Here is a 20,551-nt window from a genome sequence, read left to right on the forward strand (position 1 = left end):
GCATATTTATAAATGTGAATATGTTTCCAAGTAAGGTCTGTTACTGAGTGCTGAAAAACTGTACATCAGTTGTGTTATTGTGGACAGAGAGTAATGCAAAGCATAGTCCTGGTACTATGTGATTACTTGGTCTAATATCATTCAAGGTACCACAGCCCCATAATGATCTGTAGAACTATAAACTGGTTAATAACACCTGCGTAGAAGGAGTGTTCACACAGCATTTCTAAATAACACGAATTCTCTTCTCTTGTATAATAGGCCCATTGTTAAAATGGCAAGGTTTCCTTGGGTGGTCTCTTGAAATCATTCTAAAACCATTATAAGGAATTTGAAGGGTCTGCACAGTTACTATAAATAAACTTTATAACAAAGACTATGGCATTGTTGATGGACTCTGAAGAAAAAGATCTAATATTGTATCCTTCTAATAAACTAGTAGAGCTAGGCTTGTTTGCTAAACTAAATGATCCAGATCAACCTAGTAAAACACAATCCAAAGCTCAGGATTTGTCTTTCCCCCGTGTTTTTCAAATAGTCTTGTTCTGAGGTATTGGTACTTGTATGTAGACACATTAACATGCAGAAAAGTTGTTTAGGTAAAAGCATTTCCATGTTTAGTTTTCTGATTTATATAATTTAATGAAGTCCATTCCTTTGCAGTTTTGTATTTGTAAAAATAGTTCAAGAACTGTTTTAATTTTTTACAACTATTTTTACTTCTAGGCTAGACACGGAAGGAATTGAATTGATAGCGAAGTTCCTTCAAGTAAGATGTGTTTTGTGGCTTTGTTTTATAACAGTGCAAGTTTAGATTTTTAATACATTAATTACAAAATGTATTAGAAGCTATAGTAACTGTTAGATCTATCTCAGAGTGCAATATGCTAATATAATATGCTAAGTCTGAGGAGAATGACAACTTTGGGAAGAATGACAGCTTTGGGAAGCCTGTGTACTGTAAGAATTTAAAACCTGATTTTTATTTTTACCAGAAGTGATCTCTTTTACTACTTTATGTAGAAATAGAATTGATTCTATATTAGCAATTCTCTGTAAAAAATTGCATCTCTTGTGAAATATGGGATTAAACCAGAACTTTTAAATACAAATACTAAATTTCTGTAGCTTACTACTATGGAAGCAGTTAGTGAGGTATAATATTACTCTTTGATCTTGCAAACTGTATTCAAGAGGTAAAGTGGTACGTGGGTTTAATCTTTTAATCTGTATTAAAAATGAGCCCGAAGCAAGGAGAAGGGAATCAAGATGGAAGGCCAGCTCTGAAGGTTTTGAGTAGATGCAGAAGCCCTGCAGCTTCACGTGTTAGACATTCTTGGTACATAAGATGATGTTACTCTGCTTTGCAGCCTATGATTTAAATTCTACATCAGATCTTCATTTATTTACACATTTTGTCACAACAGTAATTGCAGTCCTTGTTTGGACTTTGTTCTTATTTGTAAACAGTTTTTTAAATGTCCACATATGCCAAGCAGGAGACATTAGAGCACAGATTGAAGACCCTTTTGTCTCAAGATCCATTGTATGCAAAATGCTGCAGCCGAGTCCATCAAATGAGGAAACTTTAGTGATCTCATGTAATAGCATTGCACTGCAATTTAGTATTGCAACATAATGTTGACAGAAGCCTGTCATCTAATCATTGTTACATCTATAAATAAAGATTAAGTATATTTTTTACTTGCATCCATTTACAGGAGTTATTTTGACTGCTTTAGCAGTTGTGTTACATGTTCATAATACTGATTTAGGCGACATATGTTAGATTTTAACATGTAAAATAAAAATAATGAAAACTAATTTGTCCTAGTGAGTTGGGGGGAAATATTGAGCAAGTAGAACCCTTATCTCCATTTGTTGGAATCACTTGATGTAAAGAGTTTTTTTAATGAAAACCAACACACTTGTGTCCTTTTATGTCAATAGTATGAATCAAAGAAGAGAATTTCAGCAGAAGAGGCCATGAAACACACATACTTCAGGAGTCTTGGAACAAGAATACACACTTTGCCTGAAAGTAAGAGGAGTAGAAAAGTAGCTGAGTATTGTTAAAACAGTACATTAAAGCTAAGTACATTGCTTAAGGAAAAACTCTCAAGTTTAATCTATTCAATAAGTCTGGCATATAGTGGCTTACGTATTTGGGAATAGGAAACATTTTTTTAGTATCTAAACTGTATCATTTAGAATAGAACTTGGTGCAATAAAGAATAGTTACGTATTTCTGTTAATTTCTTTTTTACATTCCAGGTGTTTCAATATTCAGTCTAAAAGAGATTCAGTTGCAAAAAGACCCTGGCTTTCGAAATTCCACTTACCCAGAGACAGGTATGGAAAGCTTAATATTTTCTCATATCTGCAAATGGAGTGCTGTGCCAGAGACACTTGGAACTGAAAAATGCTTTGTTAAATTGTTCTGTGTGAATGCACTCAGACAAATATCAAGAATTATTTGCTCAGATTCCTGTAGAGACATAAAAGCTAAATGCACAGGAGGAGGTTTAGTAGGAGTGGGCAGAGGGGACTGATAATATGAGAATGTCTTGGAGCTTCAAACTGTTAACTGTGTGGGTCAATGGTGGCAAAGTTAAAAAAAAAAAAAGTGCAGTTAAGCCCAAAGGATATTCTCGTAGAGTAGAATGATAGATGATGTGGGTGATAAATGAACACTGTTGTGCGACTGCTTTGGTTTCTTACCTCAGTCTGTGTTCTGTTGTAGGACACGGGAAGAACAGAAGGCAGAGCATGCTTTTTTGAAGTGGGTGATGCAGAGTCAAGCCCAAGCCTATCCTGTCGGTCGTGGACTCGGATCTGAAGGCAGTGCTCTCTGTTGGTGGACTTGGAATCGCAGTTTGTCTACACTGTCCTCTTCACAGTGGAGTCTTTTTATTTCCAACCTGCAGATTATGTTTTTATATTTGTTGTCACAGTGTGACAATTTTTTGTACAGTTGGTTTTAAGGTCTCCTCTGCCACTAGAGCCAGTAGGTTACAGCTGTTGATGTAACTGTAGCTGCAATTTTTGTGCAGGACTGAGAAAAACAGTGCATTATTTATTGCGGAATCATTGCTGCTAAATAACTACTGTCTGTATAGTTAACACAACAGTTCCATGCTGAAGAAGTTGCAATGGCTTTATAATATGTGAATGCATCTGTTTCTCTTCATAAAATGTTCTACTGCTGCGGGGTTATTTTGTATTTCTTAAACTGCAGTGTTTCCTGGAATGTAAGCATAGCTTTGCTTGGCTATAGGTGAACCATCTTTAATGGTCTAAGTTCATGGCACTTAATTCTTTATTTAACATTGGAAGTATGTGTTGAAATAGTTGAAAAATGATAATGCATATATTGGTTTTGAAAAGCACATGGTGTGAAAGTTGATTGAAACAAGTGAACTGTAACTGTTGTTCACTGTCAGATCCTATGGTAGTTATTGATAAATTAGAGCATAAAGGCTGGATGATAAATTTTGTTAGACTTACTCCAGCACAAGGTATTTGCACATTGTTGTGCATATGGGGCCTGCAGAAGCAATGACTTGCAGAAGCAATTACTTTTTTACCTTGTTTTTAACTTAGAAATACAAGTAGTAAAAAGATGATTCATATACATTGTACCCTGGCTTACTTTTGAAATTTAGAATCTTTTCATTACAGACGAGCAGAGCAACTAATTACAAGAACATGGGAATAATGTCACACTTTTCCCACCTTGTTGCTCTCCCATTTGTGCATTATTCACTTGAAATCAACTGGAAAGATGCGAGTTTGTACTTGATAAGAACTCACTGTTCTACAGAGCTTTTACAATGGGGACTTAGAGAGTTTTTCAGATCTTAGATGTTATCTGTTTACCAGAGGTAGTAAACATGTTACTACTATGCTTATGCATCTCAGTGAGTATCATAAGTACACCCTTGGTGATGGTTACAGTATTTTTAAGCATTTGTGTTCACCTTTATGAACCTATTTGTTTAGTGCATCTTAAAAGAGACTGTAAATCTTTATTGGTATATTTTGAAATGGTCATGTAAATCTTTGGCTGGTATATCATGAAAATAGTCATAGATAACTTAATTTTTCCTGACATTCACTGTAAAACATTCAGGGGTCCTACCATTTCTGTTCAGGAAATCTTGTAGTTTATTGTTATTTAACAGTATTAAGTGAATTTTTGTATATTTCATTTTAACTTTATTTGTGAATAGTGATTGTGGCATGTTTGGGGTTGTTCTATTAATATTTCATTGATACTGGTAAAATTGAATTGGTTTTTTGTTTTGTTTCTTTTTTTTTTTTTTTTTTTTTTTTTTTGTCGTTGTTTAATTTCTGGAAGAGAGAAATTCATGTGTAATGGTGACTATTGGACCACTACTGCTTTTCAGCATTTGTAAACCGGTTTTACGTTAAATCTTGTAGACCTAACAAACTGCTGTTATTTCTAACTGACCCACCTGTATTAATATTGTACTTTTGAAAGTATAAATATGATGTGGAATTCTTTGGTTTTGTTTTGAAATTTATAATAACAAAGGCCCTGTGTTGTTAAAAATACAGACTTAAGTGAACTTGCGGTTCTTGGGGCATTGTTGGGAACGTTGAGCCTGGATCCATGTGTTGTGGGAGTCGCCAGGTTCAACTTTGGCTTCGGAAGTAGTGGCAGCGCCAAGTAACGTGACTCATCCATGACCGAGGCTGTTCAGAATCTTATCTTTAAATATGGTCCATAGTCTTTAAGTGTTAGCAAGGAAGTCCTGCATGTCGCTCAGTATCAGAAGTCTTGCATAGGTCTAGGAGTGTAAGACGTGTCTCCAGTACATGTCTGTGTCCTGTAGGGATACCAGTGGGAGTGGCGTGTGTCAGAGGCAGATCTGGCACTGCTGAAAAACCTTTGCCCCAAAATAGTTATCTATTTTTTTATAGTTGCTATGGATCTGCTCTAGATTTTATACTGATTAACTTTGTAGGACAACATGGTAGAAGTGACGGTGTTGAAGAAAGAGGTATCAGAAAAACATCCCCTGTTTTTTTACAGAAGTAGTGCAGATACAGAGTAAATGTTGGCTGTGGATAAATGTGGGATTTAGCGTTGCTAGAACAGTAAGATTTTATAGGTCGTAAAAGAACAAGTAATAACGTGACACTAATGAGTAAAGGACTTAAAGGTTTAACTGCTAAAATGAAGTGCATTAAAAAATGTAGAAAGGGATCAGCTGCAGCTAACAAAAGGAGGTTTCCATTTTAAGTAGGAACTCAGCTTTTTTGTTACAGATGAAAAGATCTTCCATAAAATTAAAGAACTCTGTGTATAAAGAGATTTTTCTAAGGACCCGCAAGTGAATTGGTTTACTTCCTTAGGAGGTAGCTTTAAAGAATGTATTTCTTAAGAAACTTGGCATCTGTGGTCAAGCCAGTTTCTTCTTTTTTTTTCTTTTTTTTTTTTTTTTTTTTCCCCTAACTGTCTATAATTGAAATTCCTGCATCAGCGAAGTCAGTTCTGTGGCAGCTGCCTGCTTGAGGCAGTAGTCAGCGAGTCTGAAGTTGCTGGGCATTTCTTCGACATCCATTGTGTGCAGTTCAGTTCTCCCTCCTGTCTGACATCATCAGGCACTGAGGACTTGGTTTCACTGTCCCCAAGATCTTTCAGGACTGCTGGCCTTTTTGGGAGAAGACCTCAACCATGATAAAAACCAAACAGGTAGTTGTTAACAAAAGGTGTAACAACCTTGGTTTTAAGATGAGTAATGGGTTAATGAGAAATAGCCTGCAAGTTGTTGCTGATGAAGTAATTATTTCTAGAAGATATCCAGTGTATCCCATCTACCCTGGGGTAGGAATGCCAAGGTGTGTGTATGGCTGCATGTAGGAATAAGGTGGGCTTGAAGACAGGAATGAGGCAGGTGGTGAGGATGTTGCGTGCACATGGAGATGAAGGCTGATGGAGAGGAAAGGTGGGTGGAGGACAGGGATTTACAGGGCAGGACAGAGCAGGAGATGGAAGGGGCAAACCAGTGGCTCAGCAGTGCTCTAGTGGAACGTGCATCTCGGCACAGCTGCGTTGTTTTTGTGCTGCTTTACCACAGCATTAAGTAGCCAGAGTGTATCCCTGAATTGGGCAATAAAAGTTAAAATAAACAATTATTAAAGAATCAACATACTTTGTATTTGCAAATCATTTGAAAAGCTGCAAGGTAGCATTCTTTGGGCTGCTTGCTCATTGTTTGCACATGGGTTTTTCAGTGTAATAAAGGTACATTGTTTCTGTTTTGCGATGGAATTATGGTTAAGAATACATGCAGTTATTGAGGACAAAATACATGAAAAGTATATTGTAAATATCCCTAAGCTGTGTATTATAAACCCAGGAAATAACCAAAATTAAGATTAGACTTGAAAGAAACCCAAACAAGGCCAGGGAAATGCGCAGCTATGGCACATAGTGACACTGAAATAGATTAGGACTTAGCCAATCTGTGATGATGTGGTCACAGATATGTGGTCATTTTATCTGGTCACTAAGGGGCAGAGCTGGAATAATTTGTGCACTTTTTTACCACATCTCAATACCTTTTTTCCCATAGTAAAGTTTGGCTTTGAAACAAAGAGAACATTTATATGAAATTTCTAGATTTTAGGGAGGAACTTGAATGCTTTTTAAAGATTTTTAAATATTTTTTTTTCAGCTGTTAAAGAGATTTGAGGCTACTGTTTGCCCTGTATGTGGGTCAACAACATCCATATATTTCACCAACATCCATGTCAGAACAATTTAAGAGATTGACAAGATAACAAGTATAGATTATAAAACATAAAGGAAGCACTGTACAAGTGTTAAGCTAACAGGTGCATTGTAAAGCTCCAGCTGTACAGGCAGGGTGATTTTGCAGAGTGTAAAAGTGAAGCAGATACATGGGAAATGTAATTCATACCATACAGCTTTTTTCTCTGTGGAGTTTAGTTGCAGAGAAGTCACTCTCCAGTCCAAAATGGAAAATCCTGTTGTCAGAACTAGGATTAGAGTTTAGCTATTCTAGATTTTTTTAAAACATTTTGTGTGTCATTTTCACCGAGCTCTACTGTGCCCCTCTTATTAACTGAAAGAAAAAGATTTATGTCTCTGGAAAACGTGTAAGTTACAATTTTCCATTATTTTTACGTTTTCTAAAATCACTCATTTAAGCTCTGTAATTTTTGAGCCAACTTAAACTGCGAATGCACACATATGCACGTCCTCATTGTTGTAAATAACTGCTTAATTTATTGTCCTGGCTGCATCCTCCAGAATCACTTAAGAAGCAGGCAAGCCTGAGCAGATTGCTTTTATGGTCCTCCTAATGAAATGCGAGTCTTGTTTAGCTCAGATGCTGTAGCTTGAAACACATCTTTCCCCAGAGAGCTGTGAAGTTCCTTCATTTGCTGCACTGGGATCCTCTTGCTGATGGAAATGCCATTGCTGTGGATAGCAAACACGGGAGAATGCTTTTCTCTATCCCCTCTCCAGCGTGCTGTTGCAGAGCACCTGCCTCTAGGGCCCACATGGCAGCATCAGTGCTGCCTGCTCCTCTTCTTTCACATCCTGAGCTTGTTTTTCAAAGGCTTTTTTTTTTCCCATCTTCCATCTTCTTTTCCTTAATTTGCAGGAGAAGGCAGCTGGCCTGGAGCCGTGTTAGGAATAATTAAGGTTACATTTATCTATTCACACTTCTTGCAGAGTGAACATAAACTGGTGGGAATCTTTCAAGAAAAAAAACAACATATCTTAGAGTCTTCTCCTCTAGGATGCTTTTCTACAAAGACCCCCACCCAAGGTCAGCCACGATGCTGATTGCTCCTTGAGGTTCCTTCTCCTTATTTAAGTAAATTTATACTACTCCTCACTAATGCTTTCAGTTTCTTTGCCCTCAAGAAACAGGTTTGTACTCCATTGTGTAGGCAGAGCACTTGCATACTAATTGGTAAGAGCAGTTGCAGTTTGGGGCGAAAAGGGATTTCAAAAGTCGTCGTTTTCTGAGGGCTCCGTAGAGTTACGCTTAAATCTGAGTGACCCGGGTTTGTTGTGCTACAGGATATAGAAACAGTCTCAAGATCAGACGGGAACAGTGATGCCCTTAGGTAGAAGACTACCTGTAGTTACTTTGCCTTTTCTAAACCAATTTGGTGGTCGTGATGGCTTCTGAAGATGCTTCCTATAGGCACAGGATCACACAGCCTCTTAATGGAGAGCCTCATTCTGTTAAAATTAACTGCTAGTCTGTTTTAAAGGACCATCTCTCCTTTAAACAGTCATCTTGTTGACAGTTCAGAACTTCTTTGGTAGGTATTTCCAGATTGGCAAGTGTCTGTCTGATGAGACTAGTTTTCTTCAGACAAAACAAATTGTTCTTTGTTGACATGTCAAATCTTTCTTTTTCTGTAGTTCGTTATCACCCATCACAGTTTTCCCCACTTTGAAAGTTTTCTTTGGAATTGAAGCCACTTACCTGTGCCAAGGCAGGTGATGTGTGCTATCTCTTGGCAGAACTACCCACTGGCTGAGGCCCCGCTGGTGGTTGTTTCTCTGAAGAAAAAAAAACACCCAAAACCCCAACAATGTAAAGGTAAGCAAAAAACAGCCTAACCATGCACCCAGCCTATGTAATACTGAAAACTTGTTTGTGTATTGCTGAAAGCATGAATCAGAAGTGTAAATCTACCTGAAATACCCCTCAAGTATGGTCAGATTGCAGAAATGTAACTCTAGTTTTGCTCCCCAGAATTGCTGGCTTGGAGCTCTCCATGCCACAAATACTGACACTTTTGCAGTATTTCTTTTATAAATATGCATGTGATTTTTCTCTACAGTTAAGAAGAGATCTGTTAATAAAATTCAATAGAAAATTAGTAATGGAATATTTTATTCGAAGCATAGGGGATAATAATTTAGTGTTTCAGGCAAGTGTTAGACTTGAGTGGCTGGATTTTATTTGAATAAAAACTTTGCAGTAGAAAGAAATTTTGCTCCACATAATTGACCAATTTGGAAGGCAGAGTTGACAGCCTGTTTTTTGGGTTTTTTAAATTGAAAACTCAACCAGCAAAAGATGATGTGTTCTATTGCTATTTTTTATTCTCTCAAAGAGAAGGCAGCACAGCTTTCCTGTTTCTAGGTGTCTTCCCTTAAGTTGTATTGAATTCTTTACAGTAATTTGTTAAAACATATTTTTGTCCCAGGTCTACTATTCTGCAATCTTTAAAATAAAAATTAAGTCATTCAGGGGGCAGGAGGGTAGGAAGGGGAGGTGTGGGTGTGTCGAGCCTTTTGAAAAGAAAATAATCTGCCTTACTAATAGTAAAACCTTGGAGGAAACAAAATCCTGAGAATCTGGATGCTTCTAAGAATCCCTTCTCTGTCACACTCCCTCATCCTGTTCATGTTGGTTTGTTGTTTTTTTTTGCAGACTCCTACTCAGTGCTACTTCTGATGTCAAAGACCACATTTTCATGAGTATCTACCTTTACTTCTTAAGCTCCTAGTGAGAATCACTTAATGTCTAAGCCTTGTTCTCCCACTAGCTGCACTGGTGTGTACCAGGCAAGACACTACTGAAGTAGGCATTCATGCTGCTTTAAAACCGAGACAAGAGTTGGCTCTAGAGTGTGAATAATTGCCTCTCTGTAACTTAGTGACTGAAAAAATATTCCATGTAGCTGGGAGGAATCCTTTGAAGAGAAATGTTTGATCTGTGCGTCTTTGTGGTTTAATCTCCACTAGACTAATCAATCCCATCAGTTACATGCTGCCTTCTAACTCATTCTGATTTTACTTCTTAGAACATTTCCCTTTGCTCTTAAATTTTGCACAGGTTCCTCTTCTGGTTTTGACTCCATGGGGTGGCACTTCTTGGAGCACTTAAAATGCTGAATCAAGCGAATGACTTCCTGTGTGTCTCATTCTTTTTCTTTATGTCTTGCATCTAATTGTGCTGTTTATCAACACTGGTACTTCATACAGATATGGCAATTTTTTATCCCGTTCATTACTGCGAGTGAAACTGAGGAGTCATTTTTGGTTGTGCAACCCAGAAGCCTGAGGAACATTCCTCCTGTCTTTTGTCAGACTACCTCTGCCCCCAGAATCACCATTCAACATCAGAACTGCATTAATAAAATGTTTATTTAGCACCTTTCAGGTTGAAGGATGCAAAAGCACTTTACAATTAACTACACGCATCATCACTGAAATGCATCCAAACAGAAAATCAGCAGACAACTCACGGCATAAATTTCAAAAAGAACGGACATTTGACCAGCCGCTTGGCCAGAAAGCAAAGTAGAAGCTGTAATGACCTGTAGCAAACAGGATTCTGATTTTGGTTTGGTTTTTGAAGGTCTCGTCTGAAAAACCTACATGGTAAAGCTGCGTTCAACCTGATTTAGCTACCTCAGAAAACTGAAGATTTGCATCAGCCCTGCCAAGATTAGAATCTGTGGTGCCAGGGAGTCTAGCCTAATCCTAACCTGATGTTTGGATGACTCAGCCATCGCCTCAAGGTAGAGGACATACCCAGTACATTCAAGTTGCAAGTATATAGTAACACAGTGCTGGTTTTTAATCCAAAATTCAGATGTTTATACATAAACAGTATGCCTCTTCACAAGCACCAGGCATTGATTTACAGTCCTCTTAACTTTTCCAGCTTTGGGGGAGGGGGGAATGCGACCTTCTGAGCTTTAGTAGCTAGAATAATCTTTCTAGGGAAATAGCAGAAGGCACTTGGAACAACTGAACAAAAGCACCTGGAAATTCTCTGTCAGGAATGATCCTCATTCCCTGGGAGGACAGAGATTACCTGCAGTCTTTCCAGCTGTAACGCTGACAGCTCGTAAGAAGTACACGCCAGATAAATTCTCAGCGACGTCTCCGTTTCTACCGAAGTATCCTCATGTGCTGGAAATGTCTCACGAATGAATACACATGGCCCAGTTCCTCCCTCTTGCAACTCCACAGTAGAATTTGGGCATAAACGTGGCTTTGTTTCTCCTAAATGCATCTCCTGACTGTAACATGGATTATGTTTTTTCACTTCAGCAAAGAAAAATTATAAGGCTATTATTTTTATACAATTTGAAAGCACTTAATACAAAGTTACATGAATACACTGCATCATATGGCCTATCCGTGGAGAAAATACTGGAATACTACCATAGGGCTGTTCAATACTAGTTTTGTCTTTCAACTTTTCATTTTAATACTAGAAAATATATAAATCATTTACATGACATTATGCAAAAGAAGGCACAGCCGGTTATAGTTTACACAAGCACAATGCATAATATGCAGAAAAAGGGATTAAAAAGAAGCTTCACATCCTTATTAGATACGTTGTTGCAATCCATTAAGAAAAGTACTTCACCAACAACAGAAGTGTTCAACACTTGAGAGTTATGATATAAAAAAATTATAATTCATTTAATGCAAAACAGATTTATATATACTTTCATATATAAACACTGTTTAAAAATGCTAACATAATAAAAGTAGATTATCCATGTAATGAAAAGTGCAAACCAAAGTAATAGAGGGTTTCACAATGTCCTTCTCATGACACAGGAAAAAGTAGCCCATAGGAATGAAGTGTTAAATCCACCAATAAGTCCTTAGCTTGATGAGGCATCATCAGGATTTCTGAGCGTTGGGAGAAAGCAGCACAGGAGAAGAGGCTCCGTCCAGGCTGGGGAGTGGCACTGGTATGTGACCGTTGAGCAGAGTTGGAAACTGTAAGAGGCCAAGAGGTAAAAATTGCTCTGAATCTCAAAGCACTCTGCCCAGAAGCACGTGCACTTAGCATTAGCAACCCACTCCAGATGTTTTCAAGACTTGCCATTTCTATACAGCGAGATACGCACCAAATGCCTGCATCAGCCATTTGGAATGTAAAATTGAGGAAGAAACCCAAATAATTTGTAAAAACACAGGGATGTGTGAATTGCAAATCTATTATTTGCTGTATTTTTTATATAAAAGTTTTTGTATATGTATAATTTGTAATTTGTGTATTGCTGAAGCATGAAGAAAAAAGTGTAAATCTAGACCAAGAAATCCCTCAAGTACAGTCAAATTGCAGAGAGTAATTCGCAAACGTACAGGGATGTGCAGATCTGTTACTGGCTGTATTTTACGTAAAAGTTCACATAACAATACATCTGTCGTCACCCTGGGAAAGTCAGTACTATTGAGCAATGCTTGCCATGCATTCTGCTTCCAAAAATGTTTTTCAATTTGCAAACTATTAATTAAAATCCACACTTTTCATCTGCCCTTCATAAAAGCTAAGCAAAAGTGGAAGCTGAGCTGTGGTTTTAGGGCTGAAAAAGTACAGTTGTGAATACAAAAGTGGAGAAAATTACGCAAGTAATGCCAGCTTCTCTCTGTATTCACTTAGAAACCATGAACTAGCTATGCCAGATCATTCAGTGTGTAAAGGAGAATACATGGTAATTTCGTATTAACCTGATTCTGAAATATGGTGCAAAAAATTCAATCCATAAGCCTTGTATTCCTAGTTCATTACAACATCCTGACTGTAACTTGCCTGCAGTGACATGTATTGACTAGTTCTTCACATCTGACCTGAGAAAAAGCCAAGTAAGTAGGTGGAATAAACTTGCTACAGCATGAGGTGGGAATTATCCCAGCGGCAGATACGGATCAGGCCCAGAGGCCAGGCCTGGTTGCCCTGGGAGAGACAGCGCAGAACAGAGCTCCCAGCTTCCAAGTGTCTGCTGTATTTTTGCCCCTTATCAGATCAGTCCTTCAACAGCCAACTGTGGTGTAATCAACCTCTACACGTGCACATAATCTGCTTATAACAAGATTACTCGTCCACTAAGATGTTAATTAACGTTATCTATCTTTGCATGTTCCATTTCAAATCCTGCAGAGCAGTGCGCTGCGGGGGGCTGGCACCAGGCTCCTGGAGGGGCCAGGACTGGCTGAGACCTTTTTTTGGAACTGAACCTCAAGAAATGTGTTTATCATATCTACCAAGATTCATTAAAACACAGGACTTGATTACAAGCTCTTGCTTTTCCACTCCAGGTTTCTGAAGAGAGAGAGATGTAAATTACGTTTCATGTGCTTTTTAAAACTAACAAAAAGAGGGTTATGTGATCTTTGCTTTTGGTCAAGGCAGGTTGCATGCTGGCACTACAGTCCAAGATGCAGACAATGCTAATGTCATCATTTCATCCCTCCCCTGATCTCCAACCCAACCCAGGTCTCGTTTGTCTTCCTGATGTCCCTGTAGCCCCTGGGGCCAAGGCGATGCTGTTTAGTCATATGCCTCCATATTTGACTGCACCCTCTCAGTGCTACAGTCCATACAGCAGTTAACAAAGCAAATATGTCCAATTTAGCATGTAATTCAGGCTAACTTGGTTGTTCTTAAGTTTGGCTGCATTTTTTGAATTAACCAATTCTGTGCAAGTCTCTTGCTGTTCCAGTTATGTTGTAATTTCAAACTAATAACAAAACACCAAAATAATTTTAATTACATGCTAGTATGGCTTCAAAGGGAAGATTCTGTAGGTAGCTCAATATATCAAGGTAAATTGTGTGGAAGGAGACAGCAGATTTCAGTCACGTTCTACACAGGCTTTACACAGGCATAGGTGTATGGGAGTTGCTTTCACCTTGTAAATACTGAAGGAGAGTTATTACCAGTTAATAAGCATCTACAGGCTCTGAGAGGGAGTGGTGTCTAGCAGTGCCAGAACAGGCTCCCTCTGGTTCATTACAGGAGGGACTGTCCTTTCTCATATGCTTGTCCTGGGCTTAGTGGGACCATGGATACGGATGGATGCTATCCTGGTCCTTGTACTATACAAAGACTAGTACTAAAGAACCGTAGGCAGTGCCAAGCACAGTGCTATTGCAAAAAAGCAGAGCATACCTGAAAGAAAAAGAAAGATGGGACCCAGTCTCTCCTCCACACACACCAGCAGGCCAGGGTGCAGGCAGGCAGCTGCGGAGCTCCCCTGGCCTCTACCTGCTAGCAGGATTTAGACTCCTCCAACAACAACCAACTGTTCTTTTAACTCCAGGTGCAAATGACCAGGTGAAAGCAAAAGCAACTTGTGAAGCAGCTCCAGCTCCTTCCTCCATTCCCTGACGGGCTGTGTGGAGGGTGGCCTGGCCTGTGTGGGCAGCCCAGGGAGAGCTCTGCCCCAGCGCCTGCACCGGCCAACCCAGCAGCTCTCAGTGGGGCTGGCGAGGCTTCAGCTGTGGTTGTCATTTCCTATCTGGCTGTTAAAATAAAGCTTTGTGCGCTAAAAACTTGTCCTTGTGGCCTTTGCCTGAATCAAACACTGTTTATAAGGCCCCTTGGGTCTCTCAGCAGGGAGAGAGCCAAGGCCACTCTTCACTTGCAGTTCCCACAGGGTCCGTACAAGCCCTGGCGCTGACACTTCCCTCTCGAATGAAATGCCTGGCTGCTTTTAACCACATGTGCAAAACCAAGGTCTGAGGGGGATAAATGAGTTTATCTGAAACACAAACAAGGAGTCTTTGGGCTCCAAGCTCAGCTGTCCCACTGGGGGTAGAAGGACTTACTACCCCAGTGAAGACTGTACCTGAGCAGAGCACTTGATCTAAAAGCCCAGCCCTGGCGTTGGGCAGTCAGTCTCCCTCAAGGTTCAGTGACTAACACAGGGTCCCTGACTAGCAGCAGTCCCCTCCTCTGCTGGTGTTGGACCTCCACAGCAGTCAGGGAGTTCATTCCAAGAGTGTCCCTGCATTCTTCAGCTGCTTAGATGGCCATCGGCTTCTTGCCAATCAGCTGATCAGCATAATTTCTTCTGTGACTTACTGAAGCAGCTGTGTTTTAGCAGCTACAGCTGAAGCTGCTAATACCTTCCCCACCATCCACTTCCTAGGCCTCCAGTGATAGCCGAAGCAGAGTGCTGTGGCCATTACAGTTTACTTAATAACTTCTGTATTTACCACATCTCTATAAAACGTTGAAATTTTTACTCTCCCAGTAACCATGAGAGAGGGGACAATGCTGCCTTTCTCCTGTTACATATGGAGAGGTCATGCTCAGAGGTATCAATATCTTGGCTGAGGACACAGATAATTTGCTGGAGAACTGGAAATGCAGTCTTCAGGTTCAGAGTGCCCTGATTGTCAATACAACTATGCCCTGGCTTTCTGAGTGAGAAGTAGCTCATTAAGACAGAAGGATAAACCTAACACACCTTACTGTGTGAGACCCAAACTGCTCTTGGTTTACCCATAGTCCATGTTGCACCACTCTCCTGGCTGGTCCCTGGCTGGTCTGCACTCTCCTCCTGAAGCTCTGAGAGCTCAACTACCTATTTTTACTGGGGTCCAGCATCTATTTCTGCACTAGACTTTGCCCTGTAGGTTCTGAGTGTGCTGCCAAGGGTGTTGAGAGGGTACAGGTAAATAGGCCTCTATTTAAAAGTGTCTGTTAACTCCCATATTTTCTTAAACTATTTGAAAAGCTCCAGACTGGTGTGAGGAGATGCTCCCCTGATGTGTCTTCCACACGTGCTTTCAGAAATGAAACCTGTGCATTGGAAAGACCTACCTGGAACAGAGTGTTTGGTCCCTGCAGCCTGGCAGGACTCAGAGGAGCAACAGGACTGAGGCTGCTCCAGAAATGAATGCTAGACAGCAGTGGGCTCGGGGTCAGCAACAATCCATTTGGGGTCTGCAAGACAAGAAAACACCCAATGAGGTATGTCTCGGGAGTTTTTGTTTATTTGAATCATGCTCATGCAACTGTATAAAATACCTTATGTCCCCCAAGATCTGTAAACACAACTTAAGTCTCCTTCAAAATGATTTTTTACTTTTTGAAGGGCAGCTATTGCTTGAGCTGACTGCAGCTTCTGAAGCACGAGTGCAGTTGCTTCTGGAGCCAAACGAACCACTGTTGGCCCTTGATGTTCATTCCTCTGATGATGCCTGCTCACAGTGGAAGAAGGTTCAAGAAACTGGCAGTGGAGAGGCTGACACAGTGGAAGGGCAGGTGTATGGGCTGGGTGCCCAGAGGGATGGTGGAGAGTATAGCTAATTGTTTTAAACAAACCAAAATGGTAAGAAAGAAGAATTTTCCCAACTCAGAGGTGGCTCCTTCCAGTGCCATGGTGCACAAGGATGGCTGGGAATACTCTCAGCACTTCTAAAGCACAATTGGAGAGGAGGTAGAGTTAAAGCACACGCAAATCTCTATTCAAAGGAAAAATCACATTAATTATTCTGCATGTAGAGTAAGTTTTATCTTTCCAAAAAAAGAAGATGAAAGTGATGTGACAGTTTTGAACAAAGTATTTGCCATAATGAGTCAACCTCACCAGCAATCTTGATGCCAGTTATCAAAATCAGTCCTGTTTAGCAAAGCACTTAATGGAATTGGAGTGCACACTTAGCAAGTAAGTACATTTTGCTGTGTAGGACAAGTGTCTCAGTGCTCTGCTGAACTGGGGCACCAGTTTGTCCAGAGTTTAAAATATGTAAGGAGAAGACAGAAGATAAGGAGTATCTCCCCCCAGCAACCAGCATGTCACACATTCTGGTACCTGCTAACTTCCCACCAGGCCAGAAATAAAAACTCCCACATACAGCAATTGCAACCTGGGGCCTCACTTAACACCCGCTGACACCATTGGCTGTCACATCCCGTTGCCAGGACTCTGTGGTGAGCAAGCTCAGCAAGGCAGGTGCCAGAGGCCATGTGGACTTTTTTTAATATGATGGACATACTATAAAGCAGAGCCTGAGGGATGGATGGGCTGTAGTGTTTGAGGCTCTGTGCAAAAGCACAGGAATACAGACCTGCACTGACGTGCTGGCACTGGAGTTCACAACAGGGTCACACAATTAGCTATAACACCAGCAGAAGACATGGGAGAGACAAGGCAAAGATTAAGGTCCTCCCAGTGGTTCTATCCCAAGGTGTCTGAAAGGCTGTTTGATACAAAGAGCTTGGCTGCTTTTGTTGGGGATGATTCCCCTAAGGTTCACGGAGAAATGCAAAGGGAAAGGACACTGCCACGTCCTTTGTACTGAAGAACGTGGATCAGAAACACCAAACCTCATGGAAGAAACCACAGTTATGTCCCAAGCAGTAATAAACATGTGGTGTTCCTGGAAAAGTAAAAGGTGTTCATGCAGTAAAATAGCAGGTGCAGGGCTCACAGGAGTACCAGTGAGGCCAGGGTTTGGAGATATCTGGATGACAAAAAACGGGGCAAAGAGTGGATGGAGACCTGGCAAGGAGAAAACTTCTGGCTTGATCTCATCAAGTGACAGCTTTGATCAAGACATCTGAGAAAAAATGGTTGACAAGCAGTCACTTGTGAACAGCACCTTCACAAACACCCTCCTTCCAGGGCCATGGTGCTTTCATGGGGCAGGAAAACAGCAGCACCAGTGGGAACACCTTTCCTGTGCCATACTACAAGCTGGTGCTCCATGGGCAGGCAGCTACTAATGGGGATTTACAAGACTGACAAAGAACACATTGAATTAGGTCAGGATAAATACTCAGGGATCTACTTACAGAAGAGCCTACTAACCTTAAAACCAAAGACGTAAGCAGCAAGACCCAACAACATTCAACTAAGGACACAAAATTGTGCCAGCTGTACTAAGAGCTCCAAGGAGCTGTGCCTTGGTTCGTTATTTTTTCTCTGAGAAGCTGCAGATACTCAGAACTGAAAATGCAGTTCTTGAGAGGGTCTTTTGAAAATAATGAAGAAAACCTGGGAGTTGTTTATTCCTACCTAGATACAGCCAGAGCAAGTCTCCTCAGAAAGGAGATCTGAAACTGAGCTGTCCTCCATTCCTCTCCAGAGGCATGTTAACATGCCTAACAACAGCGCTAAGCACAAGCTCATGTCCTCTGATGATCAGAGCACTAATGTCCACAAGGTCTGCCAGAGCCAAGAGCCAGCCAAAGCAGCCTCCAAAATTGTTAATATTTAATGCAAAAAGAGCACAGGGCCTCCCAGGCTTGTTCTCAGTATCATCATCAGCCAAGCATCAAAACCACCAGAGGAAACTAAGTGTAAACAACACCACAGCACAGGTTATCCTTAAATTACATGTAGAAATTGATGTGTCACTTCATTTTCTGCCCTCGTGCAGCTGTACATCTGGTATTAGATGTGGAACCCAGTGGGAAGTTCCTACTTTACGAAGGCCATTATAATCTAAGCATAGGAACAGTCTGAATAGAACTAATTCACTGCACAGGGAGGATTATGTTAAGCAGTAATGCTCATGGCTCCTGACTTCTCTGACAAAGAATGTGTGTAAGTACAATCTTTCTGGTCACTTCCAGCTGTCATATAATGGACAAGTGCTGTCACATGTACATCACTTCCCGGGTCACTGGGCACATGCTGGAGCCCGTATGGTGTATATGGTTATAATACAGACCACACACATGCTGGCTGCAGCCACACTACTTTGCCTGTAAGGAAACAGCATGTTGTCAATGTTACAAATGTTGAAGTAGAGGCCTGAAGAAAAAGAATGAGTCAAAATTATATATCCACATTGGCCAAGGGAGAGCAAACAAAAATAACAAGCGAAAGTAATCTGTAAAAGAAGCAAGTACTGGAAAAAATCTAAATATCTCTCTTTGAAGCTAATCAAATGGAAAGCTGACATTTATCCACCAACATGGTACTGTATGCACTGACATCTTCAAACCCATTTTTCTGTTCTGAAACTAGTTGTTTATATCATATGTCTTTTCACAGGCCTCCACCTAAGGGTCTCCTTGATGGAAAGCCATCTGAAATATCCTCTCAGGCAGCACGACCCTCTTTGAACCTGCATCGCTCTTGGAGCAGGAACCAGTCAGTGTCTGACACCCCATTCCTCACCTGCCCCATGGCAATAGGTGTCTACCACTGGGATCTGAGAAATCAGAGATCATTTGAGAGATGATGCACCTTCCTCCCAGGAGAAGACTTCCAGCCTAAATTATGGCTTTAGGTATTGTGCATTGTGGCTTTACAGTTACTTGAACACAGTTATTGTGTAGATTTTATTTTATATTCATTAGGTTGAGTATTTAGGGTGCAGGATGCTTCTTATCCACACTGGAAATAGAAAGCTAAAAGGAAGGGAAAAACCTATGTTGCTGTATAGTTGAAACGCTAAATTAACAGACACTACATGGGTCTCACCTACATCTTCTGTGATAGGACAACCTGTAAAAAAGGATTTGTAATAGTATTAAGTCAGATAACAATCATCACAGCCTTAGCTAGCTGAAGGAGAGTCACAATCATCTACCTAATTACCTTCAATGTCTTTCAAGGGTAGTGAGTACACCGGTTCATAGAGGAATGAGAAAATTAAGTGTTCAAAGAAATAATTACAAAGTGAGGAAAGAAATCTCTGTTCATACTGAGTTTGGGAACAGCAGTAGATTAAATCAAGCTTGTAATAACTCATACTGTCATTGTGTCTGGTTGTCATCTGATTATGATTTGTCAGATTTGCTTCCTGGAAGCCAAATACCTGCTGTGGTTATACCACAGTTAGAGGTTATGAGAGTCTATCAATGCACCTCAGTTTTGGTTTGCCACACTTCTGTCCTTCCTGCTAAATGTTAACTTCACTTAAAGGCTTTCCAATGTCAAAAATGACAGATAAGGGCCACAAAATCCTCTTTCTTTGTGACACAACCTCTTATCTCAGTGGCCTACAGGCATCATCTGTGCAAAACCTATTCAAACAGTGGAGAGGTACAGGGATTCTGTACACAAGGTGACCCCTAGACAGCCTGAGGCAAACCAGAGCTTGTAGCACACTCCTTTGTACTTACTTGCTGTTCAGTTTGTTACGTTCAGTGCTAGTATTTGCATCAATTTTTATTTTGGGGTGAGAGGGTAATGCTAGGGGGTGTTCCCCATTGGGATAATTTTACTCTTGTGTTTTTTGGTCTCATTTTGCTGTGGCAGTGTAAGAACAAACTCAATGATGAACACACCAGGTGTGTGATCAATGTGATTTTCTGCTTCTCTGAACTGCTAGATTTTTCTCATAGACTTGCTTGAAAAGGAGAACTCACCATCGACATTACAACAGATACGAGATTAAAAAGAACAAAATAACCTGCTGGTTATTCAGCAGGCCTGTGCTGAAAGCAAGCTCTGGCAAGTACTCCACGGATCTGTAAAACTTTGGAAATTGAAACTGGCTTAAGAGCCTTGTCTTAGAAACCACTTCATCTGCCCCATATTAAAAAACTAATGAAAAGGTCACACTGCTTGAACGGATCTAGTAGAGAACTCCAATCAAGCACCCCACGTGCTCAAGTTATGACCTACAAAACCCTGTTTTTCTTGTTGGCCATTTCCTGCTTGTTTTGTAGACCTGGAGGCTGGTTTGAACTGATAAGTAATTCACTCTAGTTAACCAACAGCTGCCCATCTCAGTATCCTTCCAGGCAGCCTGTGAACTGCGATAGCTTTTCCCATTCACGCAGGAACTCCAGGAGGA

At 40.4% G+C, this 20,551-nt stretch overlaps 2 protein-coding genes across 3 annotated transcripts in view; one reads left to right on the forward strand and one right to left on the reverse strand.

Annotated features, from left to right (window-relative positions):
- Window positions 1–6,177, forward strand: part of CDK17 (cyclin dependent kinase 17) — a 94,320-nt gene extending 88,143 nt beyond the window's left edge. For both annotated transcript variants that reach the window (XM_051633090.1, XM_051633181.1), the window contains 4 exons: window positions 727–769; window positions 1,951–2,041; window positions 2,275–2,352; window positions 2,744–6,177. In XM_051633090.1, the coding sequence (XP_051489050.1) occupies window positions 727–769; window positions 1,951–2,041; window positions 2,275–2,352; window positions 2,744–2,781 (250 nt within the window). In that variant the 3' untranslated portion in view covers window positions 2,782–6,177. The remainder of the gene's footprint in view (window positions 1–726; window positions 770–1,950; window positions 2,042–2,274; window positions 2,353–2,743) is intronic.
- A 3,982-nt stretch (window positions 6,178–10,159) lies between these two features.
- Window positions 10,160–20,551, reverse strand: part of ELK3 (ETS transcription factor ELK3) — a 37,938-nt gene continuing 27,546 nt past the window's right edge. The window contains exons 4-5 of the mRNA XM_051644072.1: window positions 15,615–15,737; window positions 10,160–11,779 (exon numbers count right to left, since the gene is read on the reverse strand). Of these exons, the coding sequence (XP_051500032.1) occupies window positions 11,681–11,779; window positions 15,615–15,737 (222 nt within the window). The 3' untranslated portion in view covers window positions 10,160–11,680. The remainder of the gene's footprint in view (window positions 11,780–15,614; window positions 15,738–20,551) is intronic.

This window comes from Apus apus, chromosome 1 (assembly GCF_020740795.1).
Source record: "Apus apus isolate bApuApu2 chromosome 1, bApuApu2.pri.cur, whole genome shotgun sequence".
NCBI lineage: Eukaryota > Metazoa > Chordata > Aves > Apodiformes > Apodidae > Apus > Apus apus.